This window comes from Balaenoptera musculus, chromosome 3, assembly GCF_009873245.2.
Source record: "Balaenoptera musculus isolate JJ_BM4_2016_0621 chromosome 3, mBalMus1.pri.v3, whole genome shotgun sequence".
NCBI lineage: Eukaryota > Metazoa > Chordata > Mammalia > Artiodactyla > Balaenopteridae > Balaenoptera > Balaenoptera musculus.
Genome location: NC_045787.1, coordinates 61,384,024 through 61,399,507, shown reverse-complemented (window position 1 = coordinate 61,399,507; position 15,484 = coordinate 61,384,024). Strand labels below are relative to the sequence as shown.

At 37.6% G+C, this 15,484-nt stretch overlaps 1 protein-coding gene across 2 annotated transcripts in view; it reads left to right on the top strand.

Moving 5' to 3' along the window:
• The window catches only part of DMGDH (dimethylglycine dehydrogenase), a 61,049-nt gene extending 45,943 nt beyond the window's left edge, over positions 1-15,106 (top strand). For both annotated transcript variants that reach the window (XM_036846775.1, XM_036846774.1), the window contains 2 exons: positions 7,591-7,725; positions 13,965-15,106. In XM_036846775.1, the coding sequence (XP_036702670.1) occupies positions 7,591-7,725; positions 13,965-14,180 (351 nt within the window). In that variant the 3' untranslated portion in view covers positions 14,181-15,106. The remainder of the gene's footprint in view (positions 1-7,590; positions 7,726-13,964) is intronic.
• Positions 15,107-15,484: the final 378 nt, after the last annotated feature.

Here is a 15,484-nt window from a genome sequence, read left to right as displayed (position 1 = left end):
TTTGAGTAAGGAGTGACATTCTGGTGATGGAAAACAGGTTAAAAGGGAATTACCCTGGTGACTGGAAGATCACTTTCCCCAATTATTGAAGAAATCTAGTGGAGAGATGTTGAGGGCTTCAACTAAGGCAGTGGCCATAGGATAGAGAAGAAAGAGGTATGGGTGATAATCTAAAAGGTGGGCTGGAGACCACGTGAAGGACTATTTGTGAAGGGAGTGGAAAGTAGGATCTAGGATATTGTTAATGAACTAGGAAACACAGGTGGAGTGTGATTCAGAGTTTGGAAGGACTTGCGAGGTTGGGGGCTATGGAACAGCCAAGTGGAGAGTCTCAGTGGCAGCTGAGCACATTGGTTTGGAGACCTCTGCTCTGAAAGTATGGATTTGGATCATTGATATATAGGTGGCAATTAAAGCCAGGGGAGTGCTGGGATCCCTCTTCTATAGCACCCTGTACTTATCTCTACCATGATATTTTTACACCCCATAATACTGGCTGCCTCCTTAGCTAGACTCTGAGCTCCTTGGGGACAGAGGCCAAGAATCCTCAGGGCTGGTTCTGTGTCCAATAATTCGTACAGGTTTAGTAAGTATTTGAAGGGTCTGAACCATGGCTCTGCCACTAACCTATTCTAAAACTAAAGTTGCTTAACCTAAAAGCACTTCAGTTTTATCAACTGTAAAATGAAGAAAATATCCACCTTATAAGTTTGTTATAAATATTAGATGAGCTAAAGAACATTTGATACCTCAATAAATGTTAGGTCCCTTCCATCTTATTGAATGGAATCTAAAACAAATCTTTTATGGAAAACCAACTATAGATAAAACCCTTCCAATTTTTTGAAGACTCCAGCTTCATTTCTTTGTGTTTTTCTTATTTCCTTTAAGAAATAAGTAATAATTATTTACTTTGCATTTAGGCTTGAGTGCTCTACTTAAAACACCAAATGGGCAATTGTTCTTCACTGTAGTCTAGAGAGATGAAAGCTATTATGAAAACTCTATGTTCTAATTGTTGCTAATGCAATTAAGCATAAAAGTACATCTGAATCACTTTGCTGTACACCTGAAACTAACACAACATTGTTAATCAACTATGTTCCAATTAAAAAAAAAAAGTACATCTGACAAAGCCACAAGTCCATTCCAGTGTTTTCCCGTGAATCATAAGACTCAAAGACTGAAAAGTAAATATTTTCTTTAATATTGAATCTAGTAAAATTCATAAAACACAATGGGGGCTATTTTCATTTTGAAACATCTAGTTTGGTTTGGATGCTAATTAACGAATTATTGGCCTGGCTTGGGAATCATATTTTAAATATTTTCTCCAGGTTTCAATGTATCCACACCTTTCTTTGGGTTAATAGAGTCCATTTTCTAGTTATATTAAAGACTTTTTTGAGAAGGAATACTTAATTGATTAGTGGTTTTGGTTAGAAAAATGCTAGATAAATTGTTTGTTTTAAATTGCCAAGAGCAAAGAATAAAAACTGAATGTGAGAGTATTCATTTCCAGTCAATAACAGACTGGACTTGCTACACTCATAATTTAATATTTTGCTAATAAAGAGATAGAGAAATTGTGGTTATTATAAACTTACATGGAATGTTACAAAGTTCTGCATAGAGGAAAAGGAAGCAAGAATTGGGAAGCCTGGATTCGAGGTTTGGTAATAACTCACTTTGTCACTTTGGGCAAGAACGTTAACTCTGGGCCTTAATTTTGAAAAATTATGAAAAAAATTATGAAAAATGACCTTGGACTACGTTTTCTTCCTGCTTGAAAACTTCTGTGATGCTAACTGTGTGACTATGAGATGAATGATGGTATAATTTGTCTTGATGGGGTGGGGGGCCGGTCAGATCCATTCCCCCAAATGAACGAATCCAGCATATGGCTTCCTCAGTTTAACTGCGAGACAAACACAGATGCACCTGGTATTTGACAAATGACCAGACAAAGTTAAGGTTCACATGGACCGCAGGTTAGTCAGGGCCACGTGCTTTCCAAAGGGAGTCCCATGAGGACTGTTTTTAATGAATGATTCCTGGCCTCAGTTTAAATAAGGAACTTCTCAGGAATGTGTTGAGGGACAGCGGCAGAAATCTATCACCCAGATTTTCATCTCTGCTCTGCCACTGACAGTAGTTGGTGACCACCGGGTCTCTCTGCAGCTCTCTTCAGGTCTGCAAACGCGGGAGCGTCATTCCACAACCAGTGCTGTGCCTGGTTTCTAAGGGGGGCTTTCTTAGGACCCAGGATGTTACATTGATTCTCTTATGCCTTTGGAAACTTTTGACATTTAGATTAAAAGGATTTTGGCCAGAAATTCAATCAAACTGATGACTGCTTTGAATTTTCTGATGGGTTTTGACTCTAAATATGGAACACAAGAGGTCCAAAACTAGGTTTTTATCATTTCTCTCCTGGTCTGTAAGAGCCCACCACCCTGAGTTCGTATCAGAACCTTCCTTCCACTGCTGCTGTCGAATTCGCTTTAGCTACACATCTGAAAACTCTCCATTGCTCTGAGAATCCCAACCCAAAATATACTGGTTTAATTTATTTCATTTCCATGTGCTTTTTGATAATATGTGTGCTTTTAATAAAGCTAGTAAGAGATGAGGAGTTACATTTCACTTAAAATCTACTTAATGTTTTCATCTATGTGGATGTTATATTTAGGATGCATCACAGGTGGCTGCTTTAATGGCTCTTACTGCTTCTTAAAAATTAATAGATTAGAAATATAAGCCAAAATTATTTTAAGGTATAATCTCAGTGCCCCAGAAATGTTTCTCAAAGACATTAACAGCTATTCATATAGTTAATTTGGTAGTGACTCATTAAGAAATACATTTCTGTTCTCAGGTCATCCTGAAGGCACCAATTTTAATCACAGCACTTAACCTTCAGACACATTTTCCTCTCTCATTTATAAATAATAACTATATAATAAAGTCTACAATCTTGGGAGGAAAGCCAAGTAAAATGAGAATGAAATGCTATAACCCCACTTTTAAATCTTCCCAAGTCAGGTCCAAGGTTAGCTTGGGAAGGGAGAATTGTCTCAAGGGGCAGGTGTCACCTCTTATCTGTGTTTTAAGTATGTGTTCCTTACTTTTAATTAGCTTTTTGTTGTTGTTGTTGTTTGAGTATTGTTTTCATTCATGTCTAAGGATGATATTGCTGACAAGGTCACTTCCTAATTCAGGGATATACAGATATAGAGGTTAAATTTCATTAATATTAACCTTCAGTTTGTTTTCAAATCCTTTCACATAGTACAAAAATATTATTGTGTAGTGAATGTCATTCAAGATAGGTTCAGGCTACCTAGAAATAATTTTTTAATTAATTAATTATTTTATTGAATCATAGTTAATTTACAGTATTGTGTTAGTTTCAGGTGTACAGCAAAGTGATTCAGAATACATACATATATATGTATTCTTTTTCAGATTCTTTTCTCATATAGGTTATTACAGAATATTAAGTAGAGTTCCCTGTGCTATACAGTAGGTCCTTGTTGTTTACCTATTTTATATATAGTAGCGTGTATATGTTACTCCCAAATTCCTAGTTTATCCCTCCCTCCCCCCTTCCCCTTTGGTAACCATAAATTCGTTTTCTATGTCTGTGAGTCTGTTTCTGTTTTGTAAATAAGTTCATTTGTATCATTTTTTTTAGATTCCACATATAAGTGATATCAGATATTTGTGTTTCAAAATAATTTAAAAGAAACATTCTTTAGAGTATTTACATCAGCTGTTCCTGCCAGTGATAGACTCCAGGCACAGCCATTTAAAAAATGCGTATGGAAAAAAAAAAAAAAAAAAAAATGCGTATGGGTAAAATCTAAAGGTGCTGACTTACATAACCAAGCCTCAGGAAAGACCCTTAACTTTGTTGGGCCTTCTCTTCATAAGCTGGGGGTAAAATGATCTGTCTTATAGGAATCTTAATGAGGATTAAATGAGCTCACGATTGTAAAGCCCTCAGCATAGCGTCTGGCACATAGCAAGTGCCTAATAAATTGTAAATATTATTAATATTACTTACTTACTACTTTAATTTTTGAATTAAATTAGTAACTTAATTAAATTGATAATGAATTAAATTATTTTTTGAATTTTTTACTATAACTTTTCTCTAAGGAAGTTTTCTGGGGTGCCCATCTTTCCTATTTCTTATGATTAACTGATACCTTATGTTCCTGCTTAGACTTTGGTAAAATTATGAATTTGGCAGACTCCCCTTCCAGCACATCTTATTCCCCGCACCCCCATGGCATCCACCCCAGCAGTTCTTGTCCAGCACCCCCCAGAGTGCCCATTTCTGAAAGCTTTGGATGCGGCCAGCTTTCACCACAGTCCCTGTGAAGGTGTGGCAGATATTGGCTTAAGAGGCTCAGTGAAGACAGCTCAAAATAGATGAAAAGAATGGGGCTGGGATTTCTGAGATCTTGGTTGAGTGTCTTTGGCTAAATTAACCCGCTTCTTTTAGACCCCAAATCCACCATCTATGGATTGTTGGGAAGATCGACTTAAAAGCGCGAGGATTTTTGGAGAAGGGTATGCAGACAGTAGTTATCGTGAAGCCTCATCTTTCAAACTCGGTTCAAGCTGCTTCCTCTATAAAACTGTTGCTGACAGAATGCTGTCCCAGACCCCCTCTCACCCTAGATAGAACTGATCATACGCCTTCTTGAGCTCCCACTGTACATGCCCCCATCACAGCAACTGTTTGTTTGCATTTCTGCCTTAGACATGCATTAGACATTTTTTGTTTTAAATTTCCAAAATGTTGTGATTTTCACACTCTCATAAAACACACAGAAGCAACAGTGAATCGTGTTTCAAATTGGTATAGCTGATTTGTATACTATCGCTGTCATATTCTACCATGTTTCCAGTAATCTCAAATCATTCTTTTTTCCTCTGATATGTTAAAACATTGAGGAGATAAAATAATTTCAGCGCTGGGCATATTGTGATGTGGAGGGAAGGGGTCACATCTCCTCAGGGACCTTCCAGAGGCTACAAGACCCTGTTGTATTTAGCTCTGAATATCCTGTATCTAGTATCTGATACATAGCAGGGGCATAACAACAACTGAGTAAATAATTGAAAGAAAATTCTTTAATAGGGACTCAGGAGGACCCCAAACCTTCAAGATCTAAATGAATCTCTATCAACAAAGATTCAGATTTCATAATAGGAGGTGAGGAAGCCGTTCAGGATCTCCCAGCACTCCACAAAACACACTATATAGTGCTTGGCCACTCCAGGATTGTGTGCTTTTCCACACAATAAAGTGGGGTTTTTTTTCATTGCAATCATTGTCTTCCTATATAGACAAGAACACTAAAAAGCATCCCTTGTCATCATGTATCCATGATAGCAAGTCTTCTTTTAAAAATATACCAAGATAGCAAACAAATTTTGTTGTAGCATTCTTTCTGTATTTATTTATTTATTTAAATTTTTAAAAAATTTTGCCTCCACTGTCCCAACCTTTTTTTTTTTTTTAATTTATTTATTTTATTTATTTATTTCTGGCTGTGTTGGGTCTTCATTTCTGTGCAAGGGCTTTCTCTAGTTGTGACGAGCGGGGACCACTCTTCATCGCGGTGCGCGGGCCTTTCACTATCGCGGCCTCTCTTGTTGCGGAGCACAGGCTCCAGACGCGCAGGCTCAGTAGTTGTGGCTCACGGGCCTAGCTGCTCCGCGGCATGTGGGATCTTCCCAGACCAGGGCTCGAACCCGTGTCCCCTGCATTGGCAGGCAGATTCTCAACCACTGTGCCACCAGGGAAGCCCCTCTTTCTGTATTTAATAAACATATTTTAACTATAATGAACTTTGGTTTGTTATGACTTGTGTTATCATGAATTTATCCTACATAAGAATTCAAATGAATCAAGCTCTTCCTGTGTTTGTTGTTTTGTTTTCCCCCAGTAGTCCTGTCTTAAATAACATGGGTTCCAGTCTTCTTTGAATTTTTATCTGGTTTCATAATAAAGCTTGTAGTTGGTTCTCACTATCTGGATCACAGCAGAGGGGAAAGAATTGGACTTTTGTTTTGCAATTATTTTAACCTTGGCCAACGGAAACTTTCTTTAGCTTCCTGTGCAGTCAGCAATCAAAAGTTGCAATATCCATAGAAATCATACTGCATTTTGGGCTTGTCCTAGAAGGTTTGAGTCAGTAAGGGAGTGAGCTGGGGAGGATCTCAGGCAGAGGGTGTGTGAGGACCCCTCCTGCTGCTTCACTGAGAGGTGAAGGGGCTTGCTGAACCTAATGCTTAATGTTATGTGCACAGAAAGAGCTGTATAAATCCTACACGTTGGCAGCAGAGGACATGTGTGTCGTGAAAGAGTGCTTCCTTTCTTCTGTGACCAGTGAAGAAATCAAAATTATTGTTTCCTTTTCTTTCAGAGAATAGTCTATGAGAACTGTTTTGAGAATTTTGTCTTCCACATTATAAATCTAACTCACCAGAGATGTGATTTAGATATCACAAATTCTTCCTTTGGCTCCTTAAGAAAAGAGATGGGCACATTTATGTAGAAGCCTTACCCCAATACCCAACCCGGGTCAGCCTTCCCTCCTTTGCACTCTCACTGCTCTTAGCCTCTGACTAGTTTCTCATACTTGTCAAGTGTCCCTGGCATTCTGCTTGGATAGAATGGTGTCTCCTTTATCAGCTAAGTGTCTCCACTGAGGAGTCATGGCTCACCTGTTTGTCCTACTCAGTTGTAAGGTGTGTTACTAATAAACATGAAAGTTTGCATGCTCCCTACTTTTCTTAATGTGTAAGAATGGATTCAACGTCCTCTGTATAACAGTGTCACTCTCACTCACTTGCGCTGCATTGGGAATAACCCTGATTGTGCCCAGGGGACTGCACTAGGAGTAGGAATGTCATCTGTCATGTGTTGTGGGGAAGGAGGGGAAAAAAATGTTGAAAAGCACAGCATTACAGAATAAGCTCTTCGATCAAAATGTCTGTGTTTGACTAATTTTGTAACCCAGGGCCCAGCATGATACCTCCCACACAGTAGGGGCTCAATAAATTTCTTGAATGAACTAATGGTGCTACCCAGTAGGTTAATGCATTCCGGGGACCATTATTCTGAAGAAGGAAAAACTGTAGGCATTTTGGAGTTGCTTTGGCATCACATTTCAAAAAAAGTGAATTTCCTTCTTAGGAAAGGCTTACTTTAGGTAGAAACTGAGTCGCGCCTTGATCACTGCCCACCGGTCCCACTGTCCAGAACCAGTAGATACAAGGGTCCCTTTCGTAACCCACCATCTCAATATCATGCCTTACGTTTTTCTGCCTAGGTAGTTCTGGTAAAATTGTTATCACAAGTTATTACCCTTAAGTCTAACCTCTTCTGAAAGAATAGGTGTCATTCAGGGACTAAGAAATATTTGTCTAGACGTTTGATCCAATCTGTATTTTTATTTAATGTGTAATTGGCGAGAAAATAGCAAAGGCAAATTTAAATGCTTGCATCTCTAACCTTGTCACAGTGTCTGAGTATTCATTCATCATCATTATCTTGGATTTCTGCAGCCAGCAGACTTCATAGGAAAGCAAGCACTGAAACAGATTAAAGCCAAGGGGCTGAAACGGAGACTGGTCTGCCTCACCTTGGCAACGGACGATGTTGATCCGGAGGGAAATGAAAGCATCTGGTATGATGGCAAGGTGAGTGCTGAGGCCCCATAGCGAGGGGCCACTGCAGTGTTTCTGCAGCAGAAACTCCTTGTCTCTGTTTCCGTTTACAGTTTTTTGCTAGTTATTTATCTATTGGTGAGATGACACTCTTTTGAATTCTGAAGTGACATTCAAGAAACAGAAATTACTTAACAGAAAGGAAAATGAAATGCTGCTCATTTTGGAAAACATAATATTCTATATGGTTTAATGAAAGAAAATAAACTGCAGGACTTGAAATACATTGGACAATGAGGAAGGTATGATTGAGAAGGTAAAATGACCTCTTGGCTCACCACATCTATATCTGTGAATGCAAGAGAGAGATTTTATAAAGAATTTAGTATTCTGACTTAGCTTCTCAGGGATCTTTCAGGAGGAAGCAATTCGTACCTTAGCACATTAGCAGAAAACAATTTCCAAATGAAAACATCTATGACAAGAGAGGGTTAAACCTTAGTAAATAAAGGAAAAAGTGGAAATCCTTTGGTTCTTCAGGGGGAGTAAGACTACCTTCTTCTCCCTTCAGGATGCTACATTTCACTGTCTCTCTTGGTCTTCAGTAAAGCCAGAGTTAGATAACCTATCAATAGAATTTCACTTCCTCCACTTTTTATGACTATTTGTAAAACCCAGTTTGGCTCAATGTTTTGCTGTGTTTTGGCTGGTGTTATCAGGCAGGGGTTATCAGGCAGGGACACTCAGCTTAGACCATGTGGCGACCACAGGGCCGTCAAGACTCATCTAAACGTCTGTTCTGTATTGAGCAGGGTCTGCTTGGTCAACACCCAAATACTCAGAGATTCTATTCCCAGGTTGGGTTTTGTTTTTCCTTATGCACTACAGCCTACTTAATACTTGTTTTCATTTTCCCCATCTCTTCAGTGACAAAACGAGCACTGGAGGAGAGGAGAGCCAGTGGTGTCAATCTCAGCCTTTGGACTACTAAAGATATGGCCATTTGGGCTGAGGCAGGGGTCAGTCTGACATGGAACTAACATCTACAGAGTTCCTACTTGTGCTGGATATTTTTATGTACTCTCATTTACTTTTTAAAAAAAATTTATTTATTTAATTTATTTTTTTGGTTGCATTGGGTCTTAGCTGCAACATGCGAGCTCTTCGTTGTGGCACGCGGGATCTTTCATTGCGGCGCTCAGGCTTCTCTCTAGTTGTGGTGCGCAGGCTCCAGGGCGCATGTGCTCTGTAGTTTGCGGCAAACGGGCTCTCTCCTTGAGGCGCATGAGCTCAGTAGTTGTGGCGCACGGGCTTAGTTGCTCCGTGGCATGTGGCATTTTAGTTCCCTGAACAGGGATTGAACCCGCGTCCCCTGCATTGGAAGGCGGATTCTTTACCACTGGACCACCAGGGAAGTCCCTCTCTCATTTACTTTTACAACACCCCTCCTAGATATGTATGATCATTCTCATTTAAAGATGAGGCTTTGGGGCTCAGAGAGATTAAGTAACTTGCTTGAGGTTACACAGCTATGACATGTGATTGACGAAGCTGATTTCTGACCCAGGTACAGTTGGACTTTGAATTCTTATCCTTTCTTCTAAGCCATGCTGAATACCCCCATTTGCTCTCGTCTTTGTCTGATGGCCCACTGTATTCTCCTAAGCACTTCATTATATACCCACAGTTCTTGCACATCTGAGTAACAGGTGGATGTTATAGTTTTAGATTATATGAAGCCAATAGATCTTTTCTCAGATCTGAATCTCTTTCTCAAATGCCTCACCTTTAATTGTGTTGTTTGCTCTTCTGTTTGAACCGTTCCTAGTCTTACCTCCCGGTCTCCACTTCCTGTTTCTATTCTAGACCTCTGGTTCAGCCTTCTTTTCTTAATATGCTCTTTCTCTGATTTAAGATTTGCCCACAATTTCCACTGATAACCACCTCTGCCATTAACTAACTGCTTGAGCCTCTCTGGGTCTCAGTGTTCTCATCTACAAAATGAAGCCACTGAGTGAGATAATGTCTAAGGTTCTTTCCGCCTCTAATTAATTTTTCCGTGGTTGTTACACTTCCCTCACCTCATCTTTTTGTTCTACATTTTTCACTCTATTCTCATCCAACTATCTCAGTCTTCCTAATACGGTCTGCACTCATACATCTACTGATAGTCTGTTTTACTTGGCCATGGAATGAATGAGAAGCTCTGTCATAACATTCTGTATGCAACCCCACATCGACCATGTTCAACTGACAGATTTTTAGTCATCTTAAATGCGACCATACCCAAGTTAAAAAACTGGAAACTTGTACCTTAAACTTATACAATGTTATATGTCAATTGTATCTCAACAAAGCTGGAAAAAAAGAAGAACCCTGGAAACCCAAGTTCCATTTTTTTTTATTGAAGTATAATTGCTTTACAATGTTGTGTTGGTTTTGCTATACAATGAAATGAATCAGCTATATGTACACATATATCCCCTTCAAGTTCCATTTTTAAATTTTATTCCCTTTGCCTCATTTGTGCACTGAGTTTACACATTATATTTTTCATCTTTCCTATACGTGCCATCTGTTTATAGAGCTGCTAAGGCAATTGTAATTTTAGTTATTAGTAATATTTCTCTTAAATTTCCTGATATCAGCTTGTCTGCTCTTGGATGCTTAGTAGGATCATCATTTTATCATGCAGATGACACTCTTTGATCTTCCTTATCTCTAGAATGATATGAAATTTTTTTTATTTTTATTTCCTGACTTTGGATTTGGTCTACCTTTTGTATTAGGTATTCTATTCATGCAGATATTTGCAATGCTAGCGATAGGGTACATGTTAGTTTATTTGTTCAACAGATCTGAGTTCTGGTATGTGACAAATATTCTAGGCACTAAGGATGCAGCAGTGAACAAAACAGACAAGAATCTCTGCCCCTATGGAGCTTATATTCCAGGAGAGGGAGAGATAAACAATGAACATAAAATAAATAGCATGTCAGAGGGCGATAATACTTTGGGGAAAAGTAAAGTCTAATTGGGAGATGGGCAGTGCTAGAGGGAGGGATTATGATTTTAAGTAAGGCTTTATATAAAAAAATCAAGGCATAAGTGTGGGCAGGAGAGGGGCTTTAATTAGTTATAAAAGCAGCTTTGCTGGGAAGTAAGTTTTGAAGAAAAGGTTTTAGAGGAAGGAAGTTTGAAGAGTTTAGAAAGTCTTCTTTTTCTTATTAATAAACTAAAACACACAGGGACAGCCAAAGAAACATAATATATCATCCAATTTAAATTATGTTCCCGCTTTCAAAGGTTATTTACCATGTTATCTTCTCTAGGTCTGTTACAGGCGTCTTTAAGTCTCATAATTAAGAGAAGAATGAGACAAGGCTAAAAATAAGTGAGGATTGTTTACATTGGTAAAAAGAAGGCTGACGTTTGATTTCACAAAGAATATGAGAATCTACTAGGCAAAGGGTGAGGGTGGTTTGTTCTTGTGATTCACTGAGCAAAACGAAGCAATGGATTTAATTGAATCTGGAAGATTTTAAGGTAGAATGATATAGAATTTATGCCAGGGAAAACCTTTCCCTGGAGACTTAGTAATAAGATAAAAGGAAAGGCCAGTTTTCTAAAATACTTTGGACTACCAACCTCCTGGATTAGAGAGAAATTAAAGGAGAAATGAAAGTAATCGAACAGAAAGCAAAGTATTCAATAAATATTTTAAGAATAGCACTCACAAAATAAACATGCTATTTCTTTAAAGTTACTAATGCAGAAATAACTGCAAGAAGAATCACTGCTGGGATTTTAAGAGATGGGAAGGCCCAAGGAGATGGGGCACGCAGTCTCTGAAGAGTGATTGTGGGTTTTTTATCCAGTGAGTTAGGGGATTTGACCAAGAGATTCGATCAGGATTCTTCCTGTTTTCTTAAGATGCCCAAGAAAACCAGGTTAACTTTCCCAGAGCTCCAAACACAAATCTCTGTTTTAGAGACTCAGAAGTGAAACCAAAGTTACCAAGAAGGTCTTTCAAAAAAGCGATGATTAAAACTCCAGCCTCCCTGACCCAAATCCCAGTTTTATATCACAGAAATATGATCTAGAGGAGAAAAGCCATTTTAAAACATGTGTTTTATCTCAGCAATACCTTGGCAGTTAATAATCTGCCAGAGAGAAACTTTTACTAATGAATGCATTCACTTTTTTTTTATCACCATAACAAGTTCAGAAATTATATGGAGAGCTTCTGATTTGGGATTTCAACAAGATAATTAAAAACTGGGGCTACAGAGATAGGAGTCTGTACTTAATGTCATATATGCATAAGAGACTAGAAATGCTGTAATATGACTGTTGACTGTCGTGAGCCCTTTGCTGAGGCAGCTGAAACATCACCAGGCTGATTCATGTCCATGGATATTTTTGAGCACCAGCTATAAGCAGCCGCTGTGCTAGACAGTAAGGCTGTAAGGATTAGTGCGATGTTGCGTAGCCAGGAGAAGCAGTTTTAAGTCGGGCTATGTATCATTTTGCTTTTGTTGTCTTCCTTTTACTTTTTAAAAATGTGGTGTTTACATATATACAATGGAATATTACTCAGCCATAAAAAGAAACAAAATTGAGTTATTTGTAGTGAGGTGGATGGACCTAGAATCTGTCATACAGAGTGAAGTAAGTCAGAAAGAGAAAAATAAATACCGTATGCTAACATATATTCCATATATATGTTATATGGAACAATCCTGATTAGAAGCTTAGATCTATATAAAATCTATATAACAATTCCATACATATTTCATATATATGGAATCTAAAAAAAAAAAAAGGTTCTGAAGAACCTAGGGGCAGGATAGGAATAAAGATGCAGATGTAGAGACTGGACTTGAGGACACGGGGAGGGGGAAGTGTAAGCTGGGACAAAGTGAGAGAGTGGCATGGACATATATACACTACCAAATGTAAAATAGATAGCTAGTGGGAAGCAGCTGCATAGCACAGGGAGATCAGCTTGGTGCTTTGTGACCACCTAGAGGGGTGGGATAGGGAGGGTGGGAGAGAGATGCAAGAGGGAGGAGATATGGGGATATATGTATATGTATAGCTGATTCACTTTGTTATAAAGCAGAAACTAAAACACTATTGTAAAGCAATTATACTCCAATAAAGATGTTAGAAAAAAAAGTGGTGTTTAAACCAGTATTGTAATTTTTTTGCATTTTACTCTGTTTTTCCTTTTCTTGCATCTTTTCCTTCAGATAAGAGGAGTTGTGGAAACCAGATCTAATCTTCTAATCAGGATTGTTATATAGAGTTTTTTTTTTTAGTAGCATAAAATTATTGTTTTCATCTCCTAAATTTTGATTCCTTGTTCAGTATTTTTCTCTGGTTTGCCATCCCAAGTTATCCTATTTCATCCTTGTTAATTTTGATCATTCACACCGAACTCCATGTCTCCACTCATGTTGGAAAGTTTTATCCACCTTCTCTACCCACCTAACTCCACCTACCTTCAAAATGTAGAACAAATCCTGTCTTACTTACGTTGCCTACCTTGGCTTCCTGGTTACAGTTTCTCGTGTCTGTATGTTAATTCCTCAACTAGGCAGGAAGCTCATGAGGGTAGGAACCATGCCTCTGCTCATTCTCCAGAATGTCTAGCAAAATGTTTTGTACATGGTAGAGCTAGAGAGGGTAAAGTTAACATTTATTTAAATGCCTAGCAATTACCAGGAATTGTTAAATCTGTATATATTCATATAGAAGATTCACTTCACATTGACTATTGATATATTAATACAGTTTAATTCAGCACTATTCTGGCAGGCCATTTTCTAAATACCAGCAGGAACAGTTGACTAGATTTGCATTTGGATTTTTAGATTTTTCTCCTTTGTATCTATTATTGCCATGCTAGTTTGATGGAAGAGAATTTTTTAAAGTTCAAAATGAAAATATTTGATTCTTCTTCCTATCAGATCTCTTGGCATGAAACTGAGCAAAATAGTCCTAGGTATTAAGAAACTAGATGTAGTTATTTAAAACTGATAAATTTCAGAGCAACATGGATGTGTATTTTGAGAATTGTTTTTCATAAGTTTTAAACTTTCATTAAGCTTCTCAAAAAAGTGAAGTTTTCCTCCTAGCGTTATCCTCACAGACAGCATATCATAAAACTCTGTAAGTTGAACGTATCTTTTGAGAATTTTCATCTAAAGAGGAAGCACACAAAGCTGTGACCGAGATGCTGAGGGCGGTAGGGTCTTGTTTTTCAGGTGGTTGGCAACACGACCTCCGGAAGCTACAGTTACAGCATCCAGAAGAGTCTGGCTTTCGCGTACGTCCCTGTAGAGCTAAGTAAAGTGGGACAAAAAGTGGAAGTTGAACTATTAGGCAAAAATTACTCAGCAACTGTCATAAAAGAACCCTTGGTGTTGACGGAACCAATCAGAAACCAACTTCAGAAAAAAGGTGGAAAGGACAAAATTTGAAAAGACTTTGAGCAGGCAACTGAATTATGGTTGCTATATGATTGCACTGAAAATTATAACTGATTTGCTGGGGAATAAGGGAAACCAAAAAATTTATTTCAAAATCATCAGAATCTTAAAACCGTTCTCTTGTTTTCTAAGCAAGATAGAATAATGCATGAGTGATTTACATTGTTGTTTCAGATGAAATTTGAAGCTAATGTTTTTACTATTCTATATTGTTGTTTATGAAACTCAGCAAAACATTTAAGTGTTTGCTAACATACAATCATTATTACAACTGAAGTAGAAAACATTATATAATTTTAGGAACATTTGTATGTGGTTCTTGTTAGCTGAAAACAAATTATGTTTTACATAAAGACAAAAGCAGTATTGTTGATGGATTTACTTCATTGAAAAATACTAGTTGAATAAGGGATCATTTTAATTTTTCATAATATATCTAGGAAGAAAATAGTAAAATTTAATATTGGTATATGTAACATTTTTATTCAATTCCTTGAAATATTTACTTCCTTAATGACTTCCCTGAAAGCAGTTTTATGGGACGTCATTATTGTCCTTTCAAAGGTTGTTTTAGAAGAGAAATTGCAAACAAGAACAGAGTCTTCCAAAGGAAATGGTACTTGTAAACCTTCTGAGATGAAGCCAAAACATAAATTGTGCCAGTACAAACACAGTCTGAATACTGAACACCTCTCTTTGGGAAAGAATTAATGCAAGTTGACATCACATTGTGCCGTTCTGAATATCATTTCACAAGCATTTGACAAAGCAGGTCAAACAAGAGCTTTAAGAGCTGACAGGATTGCCCTTAACATTGTGTACAGCAAGAAAAAAAAGCCATTTAGGAATAATTCTTTGATGTACCTCTTGAAATTATTTGTGTTTAGTTGACAGAATAAATCAAATTTTTCATAAAAGGTAGTTTGTCATTTATCATTTGTTCTACACACACACTTGCTGCCTAGGAAAAGTTCAGTAAATAGGTATTAAAGCAGCTGAATGTGAAGCATAATAAGATTCTATAGTTAGAATAGATTTTAAAATAATTTCTTAACTTGTAAGTTTTGAAAACATGCCAAATTTACATTTAAATGTTTTATAAAAGTAATCATGTATCAGAACTCTTCAACATGCCATTCATTTATCTTTGGTATCTCCTCTTACATGAGAAATGAAGGAAATCTTTTTGGTAACAAACATTTGCTAATTATTTAGAATATTATCCAGACCCTCTCTCCCAGTTCTGGTATAGGGTATAGGTGCTTTTCATTCTCTGCCTCTCTGTAGCCCAATTG